The 18629-nt window shown below is 46.5% G+C and overlaps 1 protein-coding gene across 1 annotated transcript in view; it reads right to left on the minus strand.

Annotated features, from left to right (window-relative positions):
• Positions 1–18629, minus strand: part of cntfr (ciliary neurotrophic factor receptor) — a 461919-nt gene that overhangs the window by 97434 nt on the left and 345856 nt on the right. The window contains exon 4 of the mRNA XM_045692705.2: positions 4858–4975. Within this exon, the coding sequence (XP_045548661.2) occupies positions 4858–4975 (118 nt within the window). The remainder of the gene's footprint in view (positions 1–4857; positions 4976–18629) is intronic.

An 18629-nucleotide genomic window follows, 5' to 3' on the forward strand; every position in this document is an offset into this window, starting at 1 on the left:
CAGGGTGTTCTCTATACTGGGGGTTAATATGGATCAGGGTGTTCTCTATACTGGGGGTTAATACGGATCAGGGTGTTCTCTATACTGGGGGTTAATACGGATCAGGGTGTTCTCTATACTGGGGGTTAATACGGATCAGGGTGTTCTCTATACTGGGGGTTAATAAGGATCAGTGTGTTCTCTATACTGGGGGTTAATATGGATCAGGGTTTTCTCTATACTGGGGGTTAATATGGATCAGGGTGTTCTCTAAACTGGGGGTTAATACGGATCAGGGTGTTCTCTATACTGGGGGTTAATAAGGATCAGGGTGTTCTCTATACTGGGGGTTAATACGGATCAGGGTGTTCTCTATACTGGAGGTTAATACGGATCAGGGTGTTCTCTAAAACTGGGGGTTAATACGGATCAGAGTGATCTCTATACTGGGGGTTAATAAGGATCAGGGTGTTCTCTATACTGGGGGTTAATACGGATCAGGGTGTTCTCTATACTGGGGGTTAATACGGATCAGGGTGTTCTCTAAAACTGGGGGTTAATACGGATCAGAGTGATCTCTATACTGGGGGTTAATAAGGATCAGGGTGTTCTCTATACTGGGGGTTAATACGGATCAGGGTGTTCTCTATACTGGGGGTTAATACGGATCAGGGTGTTCTCTATACTGGGGGTTAATACGGATCAGGGTGTTCTCTATACTGGGGGTTAATACAGATCAGGGTGTTCTCTAAAACTGGGGGTTAATACGGATCAGAGTGATCTCTATACTGGGGTTTAATAAGGATCAGGGTGTTCTCTATACTGGGGGTTAATACGGATCAGGGTGTTCTCTATACTGGGGGTTAATACGGATCAGGGTGTTCTCTATACTGGGGTTAATACGGATCAGGGTGTTCTCTATACTGGGGGTTAATATGGATCAGGGTGTTCTCTATACTGGGGGTTAATAAGGATCAGGGTGTTCTCAATACTGGGGGTAATACGGATCAGGGTGTTCTCTATACTGGGGGTTAATACGGATCAGGGTGTTCTCAATACTGGGGGTAATACGGATCAGGGTGTTCTCTATACTGAGGGTTTTTAAGAATCAGGGTGTTCTCCATACTAAGGGTTAATACGGATCAGGGTGTTCTCTATACTGGGGGGCGGTTAATAAGGATCAGGGTGTTCTCTATACTGGGGGTTAATACGGATCAGGGTGTTCTCTATACTGGGGGTTAATACGGATCAGGGTGTTCTCTATGCTGGGGGTTAATACGGATCAGGGTGTTCTCTATACTGGGGGTTAATACGGATCAGGGTGTTCTCTATACTGGGGGTTAATAAGGATCAGGGTGTTCTCTATACTGGGGGTAATACGGATCAGGGTGTTCTCTATACTGGGGGTTAATACGGATCAGGGTGTTCTCTATACTGGGGGTTAATACGGATCAGGGTGTTCTCTATACTGGGGGTTAATACGGATCAGGGTGTTCTCTATACTGGGGGTTAATACGGATCAGGGTGTTCTCTATACTGGGGGTTAATACGGATCAGGGTGTTCTCTATACTGGGGGTTAATACGGATCAGGGTGTTCTCTATACTGGGGGTTAATACGGATCAGTCTGTTCTCTATACTGGGGGTTAATACGGATCAGGGTGTCCTCTATACTGGGGGATTAATACGGATCAGGGTTTTCTCTATACTGGAGGTTAATACGGATCAGGGTGTTCTCTATACTGGGGGTTAATACGGATCAGGGTGTTCTCTATACTGGGGGTTAATACGGATCAGTCTGTTCTCTATACTGGGGGTTAATACGGATCAGGGTGTCCTCTATACTGGGGGGTTAATACGGATCAGGGTGTTCTCTATACTGGGGGGGTTAATACGGATCAGGGTGTTCTCTATACTGGGGGTTAATACGGATCAGGGTGTTCTCTATGCTGGGGGTTAATACGGATCAGGGTGTTCTCTATGCTGGGGGTTAATACGGATCAGGGTTTTCTCTATAAGTGGTACCTGGGGGTTTAAACTTCTTAAGGGATCCGCCCCTTTTTTTTATTTCGTCTTCTAAAATGACATACCCAGATCTGACTGCCTGAAGCAAGGATTTTTGTATTTGACCTTTATTTAACTAGTTAAATCAGTTAGGAACAAATTCTTAATTTCAATGACAGCCTAGGAACAGTGGGTTAAATGCCTTGTTCAGGGGCAGAACAACAGATTTGTACCTTGTCAGCTCGGGGATTTGATCATGCAACCATTTCGGTTACTAGTCCAACGCTCTAACCACTAGGCTACATTGCCACCCTAAGGATATGCATATTCTTGGTACCATTTGAAAGGAAACACTTTGAAGTTTGTAAAAATGTGAAAGGAATGTAGGAGAATTTAACACATTTGATCTGGTAAAGGATAATACAATGAAAAAAAATGCGTACCGTCATCTTTGAAATGCAAGTGAAAAGCCATAATGTATTATTAAAGCCCAGGTGCAATTTAGATTTTGGCCACTAGATGGCAGCAGTGTATGTGCAAAGTTTTAGACTGATCCAATGAACCAATTTATTTATTTTCAAAATGTTGTATCAATACTGCCCAAATGTGCCTAATTTGTTAATTCCCGACAAAGTTTTAATAAAGATCAGGGTTTGAATGATGGTCCATGGAGAGTTACCATTTCAGAGGGCCTAGTGGTTCTGTAAATTATTATTATTTTAATGTGATATATTGGCTGTACAACATTAATGAGGTTGCTAGGAGACCACCTGCTGGGGACAGAGAGGAAATACGGTTCCCTGATCCCCCACACACCAGAGCCTGCATTGAAGGCAAGAGGGTAGAGTGAGAGTAGAGAGAGAGCTGAGAGAGAAAGAAGAAGAGAGAATGAGAGAGCTTGATTGACAGAGCTACCCTGTGCCCTTAGAGTCCTCTGAGAGAGAGAGGGAAGGAGACTGAGCAAGAGAGAAACTGAGAAAGAGAGAGAGAGAAGGAGAGATCGAGAGATAGAGCGAGGGAAAGATACAGAGAGAGAGAAAGCAACAGAGAGGATGTGACAGAGATACCCAGTGTGTCCTCAGTGAGTCCTCTGAGGCATGGTGAAGTGTCCTCTTAGCCCCAGCACTCAGACAGACAGACATACAGGCAGACCTCTCTCTAGACTCTCCTCTCTCTGTGAAAGACAGACAGAGACAGACAGACCTCTCTCTAGACTCTCCTCTCTCTGTAAAACAGACAGAGACAGATCTCTCTAGACTCTCCTCTCTCTGTGAAAGACAGACAGAGACAGACAGACCTCTCTCTAGACTCTCCTAATCAGTGTGAAGCAGACTCTCTCTCTCTCTCTCAATTTGGGTTGTATTTAGCCTGTTAGGGCTAGGGGGCAGTATTGACACGGCTGGATAAAAAAACGTACCCGATTTAATCTGGTTACTACTCCTGCCCAGTAACTAGAATATGCATATAATTATTGGCTTTGGATAGAAAACACTCCAAAGTTTCTAAAACTGTTTGAATGGTGTCTGTGAGTATAACAGAACTCAAATGGCAGGTCAAAACCTGAGAAGATTCTGTACAGGAAGTACCCTGTCTGACCATTTCTTCCCCTTCTTGATTATCTCTATCCATTACAAAGGATCTCTGCTGTTACGTGATACTTCCTACAGCTCACATGGGCTCTCAGAAGGCGGCAAAAAGCTGAATCGTGGCTTTGCAGGCTCTGGCTGAAACAAAGTAGCGCGTTTGGGTAGTGGCTGGTTACAGTACTGTGAGACTCAGACTCGTGCCCGCGTCGACCGAAAGCTTTGTTTTCTTTCCTCTGTTTACCTAAAAGGAGATTCCCGGTCGGAATATTATCATGGATTTTAAACAGCGGTTGACATGCTTCGAAGTACGGTAATGGAATATTTAGATTTTTTTTGTCACGAATTGCGCCATGCTCGCGACCCTGATTTACCATTTCGGATAGTGTCTGGAACGCACGAACAAAACGCTGCTATTTGGATATAACGATGGATTATTTTGGACCAAACCAACATTTGTTATTGAAGTAGCAGTCCTGGGAGTGCATTCTGACGAAGACAATAAAGGTAATCAAACTTTTGTAATAGTAAATCTGATTTTGGTGAAGGCTAAACTTGCTGGGTGTCTAAATAGCTAGCCCGTGATGGCTGGGCTATGTACTTAGAATATTGCAAAATGAATAAATAAATCACAAGCCCCTGTGTGTTTCAATGGCAAATGTTTGAAGTGACATCCACACATCAGATTTCAGTTTCCTGTCAGGATTTGTCTCAGGGTTTTGCCTGCCATATGAGTTCTGTTATACTCACAGACACCATTCAAACAGTTTTAGAAACTTTAGGGTGTTTTCTATCCAAATCAAACAATTATATGCATATTCTAGTTACTGGGCAGGAATAGTAACCAGATTAAATCGGGTACGTTTTTTTATCCGGCCGTGCAAATACTGCCCCCTAGCCCTAACAGGTTTTAATAGTTGATTCTAAGACCTCTCTTTCTTATCTATTTATCACCTGACACAGAGACAGAATAAAAGGTTCAGGTTTACAGATCCCCATATCTCTTTATCTCTCTTTCCCTTCTCTTTCTCCCTAAGGACTCCTTCCCTTAGAGATGACCCACCTGACATAGAACACAGAGCGACACGGAGACACAGTGAGACAGAGACACACAGAGCCAGAGAGACACAGAGACAGAGAGACACAGAGAAACACAGAGACAGAGACACACAGAGACAGAGAGACACAGAGAAACACAGAGACAGAGACACACAGAGACAGAGACACACAGAGACAGAGAGACACAGCGAGACAGAGAGAAAATTAAATAAATAAAAGGTTTTGCTTCTTACTGGACGTTGACATCGAAGTCTGTGGGTATGGAGGTGGGGTGCTGCAGGTGCCAGCTACAGTAGAAACCTTTAGGGTAGGTGTTGGATCGACACATCACCGTGGGTTCCCGAGGGGACGCTGGAGAGACAGGCACAAGAGAACACGGGATGGTGAGTTTATTTCATTCTTTGTCAGGTGAGAAAATACAGAGCGAGAATGGAGACATAGGGAGAGAGAAAAAGAGCAGGAGAGAGATAGGGAAAAGAGAGAGAGAGAAACGGGATGGAAGATAAGATAGCTAGGTAGGGAGGGAGGTATGAGGATGGAAGGGAAAAGAACAGTGGAACTCTTAATCAGGTGAGAATAGAGACAGAGAAAGAGGAGAGGAAAGATAGGAAGGCTGGAGAGGAAAGATAGGAAGGCTGGAGAGGAAAGATAGGAAGGCTGGAGAGGAAAGAAGAGAGCAGCAGCAGATGAGAAAGAAAAGATGGGTTGATGATGGGCCCAACATCACCACACCACATCACAACACCACCACCACACCACCACACCACCACACCACCACATCACCACCACCACACCACCACCACACCACCACCACACCACACCATCACACCACCACACCACCACCACCACCACCACATCACCACACCACCACACCACCACACCATCACACCACCACATCACCACCACCACACCACCACCACACCACACCACCACACCATCACACCACCACATCACCACCACCACACCACCACCACACCACCACCACACCACACCATCACACCACCACACCACCACCACCACCACCACCACATCACCACACCACCACACCACAACACCACACCACACCACCACCACATCACACCACCACACCACCACACCACCACACCACCACACCACCACCACCACCACATCACCACCACCACACCACACCACCACAACATCACACCACCACCACACCACCACACCACACCATCAGACCACCACACCACATCACCACACCACACCACCACATCACCACACCACCACCACCACCACACCACATCACACCATCACACCACCACACCACACCACATCACCACACCACACCACCACACCACCACACCACCACATCACCACACCACCACACCACACCACCACCACACCCCCACAACATCACACCACCACATCACCACACCACACCACCACACCATCACCACACCACACCACCACACCACCACACCACACCACCACATCACCACACCACCACACCACCACATCACCACACCACCACACCACATCACCACACCACCACACCATCACCACACCACACCACCACACCACACCATCACACCACCACCACACCACCACACCACCACAACATCACACCACCACACCACCACACCACCACATCACCACACCACCACACCACCACAACATCACACCACCACATCACCACACCACACCACCACACCACACCACCACATCACCACACCACCACACCACACCACACCACCACACCACCACATCACCACACCACCACACAACACCACCACACCACCACACCACAACTAAACATCACCACAACTAAACAACACCACACCACCACAACATCACCACAACACAACAACACCACACCACCACAACATCACCACAACACAACACCACCACACCACCACACCATCACCACAACACAACAACACCACACCACCACAACATCACCACAACTAAACATCACAACACCACACCACCACACCACCACACCACACCACCACCACATCACCACAACTAAACACCACCACACCACACCATCACCACAACACAACAACACCACCACACCACCACACCACCACACCACAACTAAACATCACCACAACTAAACATCACCACAACTAAACATCACCACAACTAAACATCACCACATCACCACAACTAAACATCACCACAACTAAACATCACCACAACTAAACATCACCACAACTAAACATCACCACAACTAAACATCACCACAACTAAACATCACCACAACTAAACATCAACACAACTAAACATCACCACAACTAAACATCAACACAACTAAACATCACCACAACTAAACATCACCCCAACTAAACATCACCCCAACTAAACATCACCACAACTAAACATCACCACAACTAAACATCACCACATCAACACAACTAAACATCACCACAACTAAACATCACCACAACTAAACATCACCACAACTAAACATCACCACAACTAAACATCACCACAACTAAACATCACCACACCACCCAACTAAACATCACCACAACTAAACATCACCACAACTAAACATCACCACAACTAAACATCACCACAACTAAACATCACCACAACTAAACATCACCACACCACCCCAACTAAACATCACCACAACTAAACATCACCACATCACCACAACTAAACATCACCACAACTAAACAACTAAACATCACCACAACTAAACATCACCACAACTAAACATCACCACAACTAAACATCACCACAACTAAACATCACCACAACTAAACATCACCACATCAACACAACTAAACATCACCACAACTAAACATCACCACAACTAAACATCACCACAACTAAACATCACCACAACTAAACATCACCACAACTAAACATCACCACAACTAAACATCACCACAACTAAACATCACCACAACTAAACATCACCACAACTAAACATCACCACAACTAAACATCACCACACCACCACAACTAAACATCACCACATCACCACAACTAAACATCACCACATCAACACAACTAAACATCACCACAACTAAACATCACCACAACTAAACATCACCACAACTAAACATCACCACAACTAAACATCAACACAACTAAACATCACCACAACTAAACATCACCACATCACCACAACTAAACATCACCACATCACCACAACTAAACATCACCACATCAACACAACTAAACATCACCACAACTAAACATCACCACAACTAAACATCAACACAACTAAACATCACCACAACTAAACATCACCACATCACCACAACTAAACATCACCACATCACCACAACTAAACATCACCACAACTACACACCACTCACCACACACCACCACTCAACACACACATCACCACAACTAAACATCACACAACTAAACATCACCACAACTAAACTCACCACAACTAACATCCACAACTAAACATCACCACAACTAAACATCACCACAACTAAACATCACCACAACTAAACATCACCACACCACCCCAACTAAACATCACCCCAACTAAACATCACCCCAACTAAACATCACCACATCACCACAACTAAACATCACCACATCACCCCAGCAGCACAGTACCACATCCTCACAGCACACATAAGTACAGGGCCTTGCAAAAGTATTCATCCCCCTTGGCGTTTTTCCTATTTTGTTGCATTACAACCTGTAATTTAAATTGATTTTTATTTGGATTTCATGTAATGGACATACACAAAATAGTCCAAATTGGTGAAGTGAAATGAAAAAAATTACTTCTTTCAAAAAGTTCTCATAAATAAAAAACAAAAGTGGTGTGTTCATATGTATTCACCCCCTTCGCTATGAAGCTCCTAAATAAGATCTGGTGCCACCAATTACCATCAGAAGTCACATAATTAGTTAAATAAAGTCCAACTGTGTGCAATCTAAGTGTCACATGATCTGTCACATGATCTCAGCATATATACACCTGTTCTGAAAGGCCCCAGAGTCTGCAACACCACTAAGCAAGGGGCACCACCAAGCAAGCGGCGCCATGAAGACCAAGGAGCTCTCCAAACAGGTCAGGGACAAAGTTGTGGAGAAGAACAGATCAGGGTTGGGTTATAAAAAATATCAGAACCTTTGAACACCCCACGGAGCACCATTAAATCCATTATTAAATAATGGAAAGAATATGGCAGCACAACAAACCTGCCAAGAGAGGGCCACTCTCCTCCACTCCCCCTCCACTCGCCTCCACTCCCTCTCCACTCTCCTCCACTATACTCCCTCTCCACTCTCCTCCACTCCCTCTCCACTCTCCTCCACTATACTCTCTGTCCACTCTCCTCCACTCCCTCTCCACTCTCCTCCACTCCCTCTCCACTCTCCTCCACTATCCCCCTCCACCTCCTCCACTCCCGCTCCACTCTCCTCCACTCCCCTCTCCACCTCCTCCACTCCCCCCACTCGCCTCCACTACCTCCTCCACCTCCTCCACCCCCTCCACGTCCTCCACTCCCTCTCCACTCTCCTCCACTATACTCCTCCCACCTCCTCCACTCCTCCCCCCCTCCACTCTCCCCCTCCACTCCCCCTCCACTCCTTCTCATACCATCCTGAAGTTCCCCCCATCAGGTCATACCATCCTGAAGTTCCCCCCATCAGGTCATACCATCCTGAAGTTCCCCCCATCAGGTCATACCATCCTGAAGTTCCCCCCATCAGGTCATACCATCCTGAAGTTCCCCCCATCAGGTCATACCATCCTGAAGTTCCCCCCATCAGGTCATACCATCCTGAAGTTCCCCCCATCAGGTCATACCATCCTGAAGTTCCCCCCATCAGGTCATACCATCCTGAAGTTCCCCCCATCAGGTCATACCATCCTGAAGTTCCCCCCATCAGGTCATACCATCCTGAAGTTCCCCCCATCAGGTCATACCATCCTGAAGTTCCCCCCATCAGGTCATACCATCCTGAAGTTCCCCCCATCAGGTCATACCATCCTGAAGTTCCCCCCATCAGGTCATACCATCCTGAAGTTCCCCCCATCAGGTCATACCATCCTGAAGTTCCCCCCATCAGGTCATACCATCCTGAAGTTCCCCCCATCAGGTCATACCATCCTGAAGTTCCCCCCATCAGGTCATACCATCCTGAAGTTCCCCCCATCAGGTCATACCATCCTGAAGTTCCCCCCATCAGGTCATACCATCCTGAAGTTCCCCCCATCAGGTCATACCATCCTGAAGTTCCCCCCATCAGGTCATACCATCCTGAAGTTCCCCCCATCAGGTCATACCATCCTGAAGTTCCCCCCATCAGGTCATACCATCCTGAAGTTCCCCCCATCAGGTCATACCATCCTGAAGTTCCCCCCATCAGGTCATACCATCCTGAAGTTCCCCCCATCAGGTCATACCATCCTGAAGTTCCCCCCATCAGGTCATACCATCCTGAAGTTCCCCCCATCTCAATCTCACTCATTGAACCAACTCTCCAATTGAGGGCATCAATCTAATCAGCTTCTATAAACTCAATTGGCTGCTTCGCTAATGTCTAAGTACTCAGATAAGTCAGGATTTATTGGCATCAATCAATCTAACTTCACAAATTCCACAACACTTAAAAGTTGAAGAACATTGAATAACTTTATTGATTACTGGAAACGTTACGCTACAGACTGACCACATCAGAGGGAAAAGGGGAAGTGGAAAACATTGTTGTGAATGAATGGGAATTGTGTTGTTCCTTTGTAGTGATTTATTCTGAGCAGCAGGTTCCATTCATCAGTCATATAGAGGTGGATCAATAGGTCTATTAAGCTGTGTTCTTTGAACAGAGAAGGAGAAATGGGATGACATCACTACTCACTCCACAGAGGCTGTGTACTTGTTAATGTAATGTATTCAAGGGAATAGGGTAGTAGGATGCATGGGGGGGGGGGCATGGAGCATGATTCTAAATTCCTACCATTCCGTGTAACATTCCGATCATTCTGTGTAACATTCCGATCATTCTGTGTAACATTCCTACCATTCTGTGTAACATTCCGATCATTCTGTGTAACATTCCGATCATTCTGTATATCATTCCTACCATTCCGTGTAACATTCCGATCATTCTGTGTAACATTCCTACCATTCTGTGTAACATTCCGATCATTCTGTGTAACATTCCGATCATTCTGTATATCATTCCTACCATCCCGTGTAACATTCCGATCATTCTGTGTAACATTCCGATCATTCTGTGTAACATTCCGATTTTTCTGTGTAACATTCTGATCATTCAGTGTAACATTCCGATCATTCTGTGTAACATTCCGATCATTCTGTGTAACATTCCGATCATTCTGTATATCATTCCTACCATTCTGTGAAACATTCCGATCATTCTGTGTAACATTCCTACCATTCTGTGTAACATTCCGATCATTCTGTGTAACATTCCGATCATTCTGTGTAACATTCCGATCATTCTGTATATCATTCCTACCATTCTGTGAAACATTCCGATCATTCTGTGTAACATTCCTACCATTCTGTGTAACATTCATACCATTCTGTGTAACATTCATACCATTCTGTGTAACATTCCTACCATTCTATGTAACATTCCTACCATTCTGTGTAACATTCCTACCATTCTGTGTAACATTCCTACCATTCTGTGTAACATTCCTACCATTCTGTGTAACATTCCCACCACTCTGTGTAACCTTCCCACCACTCTGTGTAACATTCCCACCACTCTGTGTAACATTCCTACCACTCTGTGTAACATTCAAACCACTCTGTGTAACATTCAAACCACTCTGTGTAACATTCCTACCACTCTAACATTCCTATCACGCTTTCTGTCCTCTGGGAAGCATTCCTCCTCTAAGCTCCACCACAGGGGGGCTTCCTATAGCTCTGAACGAGGGCAAGAGAGGCCTCACTCTGCCAATCAGGCAGCATGACAGAGCATACTTTCAGCCATGAACTCCACTGTATACTCTCCATAGTAAGTAAGCCGTGTCTGAACCAGAACGGCCCGTAGGGCACTGGCCTATCTCCTGTTTCTGCAGTGAGACAGCTTGATGTACCAGTACACCCCCTGGACAGGACACTAGTCTATCTCCTGTTTCTGCAGTGAGACAGCTTGATGTACCAGTACACCCCCTGGACAGGACACTAGTCTATCTCCTGTTTCTGTAGTGAGACAGCTTGATGTACCAGTACACCCCCTGGACAGGACACTAGTCTATCTCCTGTTTCTGTAGTGAGACAGCTTGATGTACAGGACACCCCCTGGACAGGACACTAGTCTATCTCCTGTTTCTGTAGTGAGACAGCTTGATGTACCAGTACACCCCCTGGACAGGACACTAGTCTATCTCCTGTTTCTGCAGTGAGACAGCTTGATGTACAGGACACCCCCTGGACAGGACACTAGTCTATCTCCTGTTTCTGTAGTGAGACAGCTTGATGTACCAGTACACCCCCTGGACAGGACACTAGTCTATCTCCTGTTTCTGTAGTGAGACAGCTTGATGTACCAGTACACCCCCTGGACAGGACACTAGTCTATCTCCTGTTTCTGTAGTGAGACAGCTTGATGTACAGGACACCCCCTGGACAGGACACTAGTCTATCTCCTGTTTCTGCAGTGTGAGACAGCTTGATGTACCAGTACACCCCCTGGACAGGACACTAGTCTATCTCCTGTTTCTGTAGTGAGACAGCTTGATGTACCAGTACACCCCCTGGACAGGACACTAGTCTATCTCCTGTTTCTGCAGTGTGAGACAGCTTGATGTACCAGTACACCCCCTGGACAGGACACTAGTCTATCTCCTGTTTCTGTAGTGAGACAGCTTGATGTACCAGTACACCCCCTGGACAGGACACTAGTCTATCTCCTGTTTCTGTAGTGAGACAGCTTGATGTACCAGTACACCCCCTGGACAGGACACTAGTCTATCTCCTGTTTCTGCAGTGTGAGACAGCTTGATGTACCAGTACACCCCCTGGACAGGACACTAGTCTATCTCCTGTTTCTATAGTGAGACAGCTTGATGTACCAGTACACCCCCTGGACAGGACACTAATCTATCTCCTGTTTCTGTAGTGAGACAGCTTGATGTACCAGTACACCCCCTGGACAGGACACTAGTCTATCTCCTGTTTCTGCAGTGTGAGACAGCTTGATGTACCAGTACACCCCCTGGACAGGACACTAGTCTATCTCCTGTTTCTGCAGTGTGAGACAGCTTGATGTACCAGTACACCCCCTGGACAGGACACTAGTCTATCTCCTGTTTCTGTAGTGAGACAGCTTGATGTACCAGTACACCCCCTGGACAGGACACTAGTCTATCTCCTGTTTCTGCAGTGTGAGACAGCTTGATGTACCAGTACACCCCCTGGACAGGACACTAGTCTATCTCCTGTTTCTGTAGTGAGACAGCTTGATGTACCAGTACACCCCCTGGACAGGACACTAGTCTATCTCCTGTTTCTGTAGTGAGACAGCTTGATGTACCAGTACACCCCCTGGACAGGACACTAGTCTATCTCCTGTTTCTGCAGTGTGAGACAGCTTGATGTACCAGTACACCCCCTGGACAGGACACTAGTCTATCTCCTGTTTCTATAGTGAGACAGCTTGATGTACCAGTACACCCCCTGGACAGGACACTAATCTATCTCCTGTTTCTGTAGTGAGACAGCTTGATGTACCAGTACACCCCCTGGACAGGACACTAGTCTATCTCCTGTTTCTGCAGTGTGAGACAGCTTGATGTACCAGTACACCCCCTGGACAGGACACTAGTCTATCTCCTGTTTCTGCAGTGTGAGACAGCTTGATGTACCAGTACACCCCCTGGACAGGACACTAGTCTATCTCCTGTTTCTGCAGTGTGAGACAGCTTGATGTACCAGTACACCCCCTGGACAGGACACTAGTCTATCTCCTGTTTCTGTAGTGAGACAGCTTGATGTACCAGTACACCCCCTGGACAGGACACAAGTATATATATACCATCAATTCCATCACCAGTACCTCAAGACCAGCACAGCCCACGGCCCAGGGAACCACGGATATTAGCCACACCCCAAAGACACATTCTAACCCCCCCAAAGACACATTCTAACCCCCCCAAAGATACATTCTAACCCCCCCAAAGACACATTCTAACCCCCCCAAAGACACATTCTAACCCCCCAAAAGACACATTCTAACCCCCCAAAGACACATTCTAACCCCCCCAAAGACACATTCTAACCCCCCCAAAGACACATTCTAACCCCCCCAAAGATACATTCTAACCCCCCCAAAGACACATTCTAACCCCCCAAAGACACATTCTAACCCCCCCAAAGATACATTCTAACCCCCCCAAAGACACATTCTAACCCCCCCAAAGACACATTCTAACCCCCCAAAGACACATTCTAACCCCCCAAAGACACATTACACATTCTAACCCCCCCAAAGACACATTCTAACCCCCCCAAAGACACATTCTAACCCCCCCAAAGATACATTCTAACCCCCCCAAAGACACATTCTAACCCCCCAAAGACACATTCTAACCCCCCAAAGACACATTCTAACCCCCCAAAGACACATTCTAACCCCCCAAAGACACATTCTAACCCCCCCCAAAGACACATTCTAACCCCCCCAAAGACACATTCTAACCCCCCCAAAGATACATTCTAACCCCCCCAAAGACACATTCTAACCCCCCCAAAGACACATTCTAACCCCCCCAAAGACACATTCTGACCCCCCCAAAGACACATTCTAACCCCCCAAAGACACATTCTGACCCCCCAAAGACACATTCTAACCCCCCCAAAGACACATTCTAACCCCCCCAAAGACACATTCTAACCCCCCAAAGACACATTCTAACCACCCTCTCTCTCTCTTTCTGCTCTCTTTCTCACTCTCAACACCAAACTGACACTAATGAAAAGGCTCAAACACAACCAAATTGCTTCTGCTTCTCTTTCGCAACCTAGCAACGACGTCATTGTTCCTTTACGTTTGGTAGTTAGCAGAATGATCCTGAGATGACAACAGACTGATATCACTACTTCGCTTTTTTCAATTCACTGGTTTCATCTGTTTAACAGCAGGCAATATCAACGCAATGTGCTGCAGAGGCTATGACTGTTTTTTAGGGCATTGAACAGTAGCCCTTAAGGCTTCAGCTAAACGTGGATTGAAGAGTAGGCCTTAAGGCTTCAGCTAAACGTGGATTGAAGAGTAGGCCTTAAGGTTTCAGCTAAACGTGGATTGAAGAGTAGCCATTAAGGCTTCAGCTAAACGTGGATTGAAGAGTAGACCTTAAGGCTTCAGCTAAATGTGGATTGAAGAGTAGGCCTTAAGGCTTCAGCTAAACGTGGATTGAACAGTAGGCCTTAAGGCTTCAGCTAAATGTGGATTTAACAGTAGGCCTTAAGGCTTCAGCTAAACGTGGATTGAAGAGTAGGCCTTAAGGCTTCAGCTAAACGTGGATTGAAGAGTAGGCCTTAAGGCTTCAGCTAAACGTGGATTGAACAGTAGGCCTTAAGGCTTCAGCTAAACGTGGATTGAAGAGTAGGCCTTAAGGCTTCAGCTAAACGTGGATTGAAGAGTAGGCCTTAAGGCTTCAGCTAAACGTGGATTGAAGAGTAGGCCTTAAGGCTTCAGCTAAACGTGGATTGAAGAGTAGGCCTTAAGGCTTCAGCTAAACGTGGATTGAACAGTAGGCCTTAAGGCTTCAGCTAAATGTGGATTGAAGAGTAGGCCTTAAGGCTTCAGCTAAACGTGGATTGAAGAGTAGGCCTTAAGGCTTCAGCTAAACGTGGATTTAACAGTAGGCCTTAAGGCATCAGCTAAACGTGGATTGAAGAGTAGGCCTTAAGGCTTCAGCTAAACGTGGATTGAAGAGTAGGCCTTAAGGCTTCAGCTAAACGTGGATTGAACAGTAGGCCTTAAGGCTTCAGCTAAACGTGGATGGAAGAGTAGGCCTTAAGGCTTCAGCTAAACGTGGATTGAAGAGTAGGCCTTAAGGCTTCAGCTAAACGTGGATTGAAGAGTAGGCCTTAAGGCTTCAGCTAAACGTGAATTGAAGAGTAGGCCTTAAGGCTTCAGCTAAACGTGGATTGAACAGTAGGCCTTAAGGCTTCAGCTAAACGTGGATTGAAGAGTAGGCCTTAAGGCTTCAGCTAAACGTGGATTGAAGAGTAGGCCTTAAGGCTTCAGCTAAACGTGGATTGAAGAGTAGGCCTTAAGGCTTCAGCTAAACGTGGATTGAAGAGTAGGCCTTAAGGCTTCAGCTAAACGTGGATTGAACAGTAGGCCTTAAGGCTTCAGCTAAACGTGGATTGAAGAGTAGGCCTTAAGGCTTCAGCTAAACGTGGATTGAAGAGTAGGCCTTAAGGCTTCAGCTAAATGTGGATTGAACAGTAGCCCTTAAGGCTTCAGCTAAACGTGGATTGAAGAGTAGACCTTAAGGCTTCAGCTAAACGTGGGTTGAAGAGTAGGCCTTAAGGCTTCAGCTAAACGTGGATTGAAGAGTAGGCCTTAAGGCTTCAGCTAAATGTGGACCTTTGGTCACTTCTGACCATGTTCAGAACATTATTAAATGTGATTACAACATGTGGATGTTGCAAGTCATTCTCCACACAAGAACATACAATAAATGCTAGATACAGCAGGTCAGAATGGCCCTACGGCAAATTACATGATCACAATGAGACATCACAATAGCAATAACCTGATGGCCTGCAGCAGAGTGGCCTCTCTAGGTGCTGACTGTGGGAATCACTGTGTGTGGTGTGTGTCAGCTTAACATAACAAAGATCAATCCAATCCTCCTCCGTCTGATAAAGGGCTGAACTCACCAAAACGCTGAATAGTTCTGTAAATATGTGACATTCAGAGAGTAGGATTACAGGGGGCAAAGCTTCCTGTATCAGTAGTGTTCTAGGGGGTACAGTAGTGTTCTAGGGGGTACAACACTGTTCTAGGGGTACAGCGGTGTTCTGGGGGTACAGCGGTGTTCTAGGGGGTACAGCAGTGTTCTAGGGGGTACAGCGGTGTTCTAGGGGGTACAGCGGTGTTCTAGAGGGTACAGCAGTGTTCTAGGGGGTACAGCAGTGTTCTAGAGGGTACAATTGTGTTCTAGGGGTACAGCAGTGTTCTAGGGGGTACAGCAGTGTTCTAGGGGGTACAGTTGTGTTCTAGAGGGTACAGTTGTGTTCTAGGGGTACAGTTGTGTTCTAAGGGGGTACATTCATCTTCTAGGGGGTACAGCAGTGTTCTAGGGGGTACAGTTGTGTTCTAAGGGGGTACACTCATGTTCTAGGGGGTACAGTGGTGTTCTAGGGGGTACAGTCGTGTTCTAGGAGTTACAGCAGTGTTCTAGGGGGTACAGTCGTGTTCTAGGGGGTACAGTCATGTTCTAGGGAGTACAGTTGTGTTATAGGAGGTACAGTAGTGTTATAGGGGGTACAGTAGTGTTGTAGGGGGTACAGTAGGGTTCTAGAGGGTACATTAGTGTACAGTAGTGTTGCAGGGGGTACAGTAGGGTTCTAGGGGGTACATTAGTGTACAGTAGTGTTGCAGGGGGTACAGTAGGGTTCTAGGGGGTACATTAGCATACAGTAGTGTTGCAGGGGGTACAGTAGGGTTCTAGGGGGTACAGTATCCTGTGTCCCATGTGAGGACATAGGAGGAGCAGGGTGGTTGATGAATACAGAGGAGCAGGTAGATGTATGAGGACAGAGGAGCAGGGTATTGGATGAGGACAGAGGAGCAGGAAGATGGATGAGAACAGAGGAGCAGGATATTGGATGAATACAGAGGAGCAGGAAGATGGATGAGGACAGAGGAGCAGGAAGATGGATGAGGACAGAGGAGCAGGTAGATGGATGAGGACAGAGGAGCAGGGTATTGGATGAATACAGAGGAGCAGGATATTGGATGAGGACAGAGGAGCAGGAAGATGGATGAGGACAGAGGAGCAGGAAGATGGATGAGGACAGAGGATCAGGTAGATGGATGAGGACAGAGGAGCAGGGTATTGGAAAGGGACAGAGGAGCAGGTAGATGGATGAGGACAGAGGAACAGGAAATTGGATGAATACAGAGGAGCAGGAAGATGGATGAGGACAGAGGAGCAGGTAGATGGATGAGGACAGAGGAACAGGAAATTGGATGAAGACAGAGGAGCAGATAGATGTATGAGGACAGAGGAGCAGGAAGATGGATCTGGACACAGGAGAAGCAGGAAGCTAAATGCAATTTATGCTCGCTTTGAGGAATGTAACATTGCCTTGTGTGAAAGCCACTGTTTTTCCAGATTACTGTGTGATATCGATCTCTGTGGCTGAGAGAAAACATTTACATTACATTACATTTACATTACATTTAAGTCATTTAGTTAGCAGACGCTCTTATCCAGAGCGACTTACAATTTAAACAGGTTACCAGTCACATGGCCATATGCAATACAATGGCACGTTCTCAAAGCACTAGACCAGCAGGCATTTTCAAGCTCTCCTTGTTCCAGCCTGTAATCACAACATGTTTCTAACTAACCAACATTGTCCCTGTTCCAAAAAGCTCTAACTTAAACTGCCTAAATGACTACCTCAGATCTGTAATTATGAAGTGATTTGAAAGGTTGGCACAGATCAACAACCCCAATCCCAGAAAGGACTATAGGACTCTGGGTATGAGCACCTCCCTCTGCAACTGGATCCTGGACTTCCTGACTGTCCGACCCCAGGTGGTGAGGGTAGGCAACGACACCTCCACCACGCTGATCCTCAACACGGGGGTCCCTCAGGGGTGCGTGCTTAATCCCCTCCTGTACTCCCTGTTCACCCACGACTACGTGGCCAAGCATGAGTCCAACACCGTCATCAAGATTACTGGTGACACAACGTCAGTAGGCCTGATCACCGACGGAGATGAGTCAACCTACTGGGAGGAGGTCAGAGACTTAGCAGCTTGGTACCAGGACAACAACATCTCCCTCAACGTCTGTAAAAGCAAGGAACTGATTGTAGACTGCAGGAGA

The sequence above is a fragment of the Salmo salar genome, chromosome 13 (assembly GCF_965601325.2).
Source record: "Salmo salar chromosome 13, fSalSal1, whole genome shotgun sequence".
Taxonomy (NCBI): Eukaryota; Metazoa; Chordata; class Actinopteri; order Salmoniformes; family Salmonidae; genus Salmo; species Salmo salar.